The sequence below is a fragment of the Pieris napi genome, chromosome 10 (genome assembly GCF_905475465.1).
Source record: "Pieris napi chromosome 10, ilPieNapi1.2, whole genome shotgun sequence".
In the NCBI taxonomy this organism is placed as follows: domain Eukaryota; kingdom Metazoa; phylum Arthropoda; class Insecta; order Lepidoptera; family Pieridae; genus Pieris; species Pieris napi.
Genome location: NC_062243.1, coordinates 972,240 through 975,350, shown reverse-complemented (window position 1 = coordinate 975,350; position 3,111 = coordinate 972,240). Strand labels below are relative to the sequence as shown.

General features: G+C 29.0%; 1 protein-coding gene across 1 annotated transcript; it reads left to right on the top strand.

The window, feature by feature from the left end:
- On the top strand, positions 1-1,332 carry LOC125053272. Its single transcript, XM_047654563.1, has 2 exons — positions 1-199; positions 445-1,332. Exons 1-2 carry the CDS (start codon positions 68-70, stop codon positions 1,330-1,332), a joined length of 1,020 nt encoding a protein of 339 aa, XP_047510519.1. The 5' UTR covers positions 1-67.
- The last annotated feature ends 1,779 nt before the right edge of the window (positions 1,333-3,111 follow it).

Sequence of the window (3,111 nt, the reverse complement as noted above, 5' to 3'; positions counted from 1 at the left end):
AATATGTTATTTTTTTCTATTTTTACACTTTTCTAACTTTATACATATCTTTATAAATCCCTTGAAAATGGCCAAAATTGGTCCAATATTCCTTATAGCAATAGCGGCTGTTATTCTTCTTCTATTTGGAGTACTCTGTTATCTCATGAAGACTGTTAATCCGAAACCGATTCCAGAAAACGCTAGGAGATACAGCTCAGTAAGTTCCGAAAATAGTATTTATATTTATAGTGCTAAAATAACTGACGTTTTAGTCTTCTGCCTTAGTACAAATACTTAATACTTAGTGCCAATAACAATAACATAGAATCCAAATGTTAAAGGTTCCCTCGAGATTCAAATACCTAACATATTTTTAAAATAATAAAAATACTGAAAAAAATCTTTATACTTATTTATTTTAATATAAGTTTTTAAAATTAAATAATTTGATTTTTATTTCAGCAAATCATACCATTTACGGACGAACTGCGGCAGAATGGTAATTTAGAATATGGTTTAGAAAAGCTTCCAGAAAATGTTACTATATATGTTAAACCTTCCACCGAGAGTAATATCCAATCCTTTTCGTCTGATAATGCTGTCATTGTCGTACCTATAGGGTCAAACATTACGAATAACTCTCATGTCAAAGATAATATAACATCAGAAAATGATTCTCTTCTTTCAAACATAAAGGGACAAAGAAGATCAATTAAATACGACGACGAATATCTTAATTTAATCAATATCCCTAGTTCGTTAATTTTAAACCTCAGAGATTATGCTGGACCAAAAATTATTATAAATTTGAGCCCTGAAAACAGTAATAAAAGAGGAAGAAAAAGAAGTTCCAGTAAGGAAAAGGGATACAACAAAACAGTCATTGTTCTAGAAGTCAATGAATCTATTCTTCTAAATCTAATAGGGAATACAGTAGATGTGAATACTTTTGATGAAGAGGAACCAAATATTATAAATAACGAGTTAACATTTGAAAATATGACCTTCAATCATCTAACGGAAAATCTAATTAATGATTTAATTAATACTACAACAATTCCAGATACAATCGTTAATAGTGACGCAAGTTCATTCAGTACGACTATGTTTGCTAAAGACCTATCTGAAACCAGTGATTATATCGAAAAAGATCCTACATTCACTTCCACTGAGAAAATTACTTTTAATGATACAACAGACCCTATATCAACTACATTGGAGTTAGATAAAACAACTACTGGTTTGAATGATCTTGTTGTTGATTTACTGATGCAAGGAGAAACGTTAAAAGATAGTCCACCGCGTAATAAAAATATGTATGATAATGCTTATGTCACTTTATATAATTAATAGTGATGTGAAATAATGATATTATGCCTTGAATTATTCATAGTTGTACATATAAGTAAAAAAAACATACGTTTTATGGTTAGTTCCAAATTTAGGACAGCGTCATAAGGTGAGTACCTATTCTGTAAGTATATGTGTACACACATGTACTTTTCATCGATTTTTGTATTTAAGACAGGTTGAGCTACTCTTCATCTTGATGGTGCACACAAAAATAATAAAACATATTTTAAATTCATCTCATTTCAGTACACTGTTGATAATTTCGATACCTCCTAAGTATACTGAGTCAACTGACATTTTAGTAATTTTACAGGAGGGCCATTTTAAGGCAAATTGTTTATATTTTAATGAAATCAAACTAATTCGGAATAAATTAAATGTTTTTTTACTAAAGATTGAAAGCTCTTCCTTTGGTATAACATGATTTTGCTGAATTTTGTTTTTAAATGATATTTTATGTACATGACTCATTATACACGGGCGGGACTCAATAGTAAAATGGTTTAACTACCAGTTATATTCATGTACGTTGTATATGAAAATTCATGGCTGAAAGTATTTAGAAATATGATAATCATTTTATTAATATCATACTACTTTTGGTTATTTTCGATTTTTTTTGTCCCACTTAATAATAAAATGTTTAAATTACTTCACTTGACTCATTATACTAGGAAAGTACTTACCTATGTTAGTTAAAGTTAGTTAAAACCTCAACGTATACTGGACTAATATAATTAATCGAGGCTTTTTAATTACTCATTTTAGGTATTTCGAATACCTCACGAAATTAATAAAGGTTAGGAAGAAGTAGTCTCATTAACAAAACAACACATTTAAAGAATCACGATATATTTTTCGTTTATACTAAGTAGGACCCTTTTTTGTAGCATGTAGTAATCATTAAAGTTTCTTGAAAAGTAACAAACATCAATAAAAATAATAGAAACTAAAAATGGTAACTTACGTTAAACAATATTAATAAAAATAATAGATATGAATAATATAAATATCTAAAAATCTAGGAAATTCTAACGCTCAAAAAATTGCTATAAGGTTAAACAAAATAAATAAAAATATTAAAGGTTGAACGAATCAAACATCAATCTGAATCACTATCTTCTGCTCCATTAGAGTTATTTAGATAGATAGATAGATCCATCATTAGTAGTTGTCCAGTTGTTTATAAGTTTTGACTTTGATTTGAAGTCCTTTATTAAATCCTGAGACACTTCAATAACTGTGTACATGTATCTAAAAGCTGTATAACATTGATCAGGCATATAAAGCTTTTTATCTTTGTCTATCTTTCAATTAAAGCGTGCATACTGTCGCCTTCACTTTGTGAATGACCCACTATTAGAAAGCGATGGCTAATAGCTATACTACACTTTAAACTACCTAACATATACATTAAGAAATAAATCCTATTTCTATTTTGGCCTCCACAGTTGTCTGACTAAAACCGGTAATCATTGACACCTTCACCACCCGTATCTTCTATAAACTTAAAATGATAGCTGGAAATTTCAATTGCACCTCTCTTTGCTGTCTGTTGATACCATCAAAAGCAATCATCTTGGCGAGATCCCAGAATTAATATCGTGAAATTATACAAATAATGTTTCCGTTTATAATAAAAAGTACTCACGCTTCCGTGAGGTACATACATTAAGACACTTTTGAAGATCAGATGCTGATGTAAGGATTTCATTATTTTGTAACACTGATTTTTTATCTTTTGTTTTCATTTTTCTAGCTTTCTCTTTTTTTTTA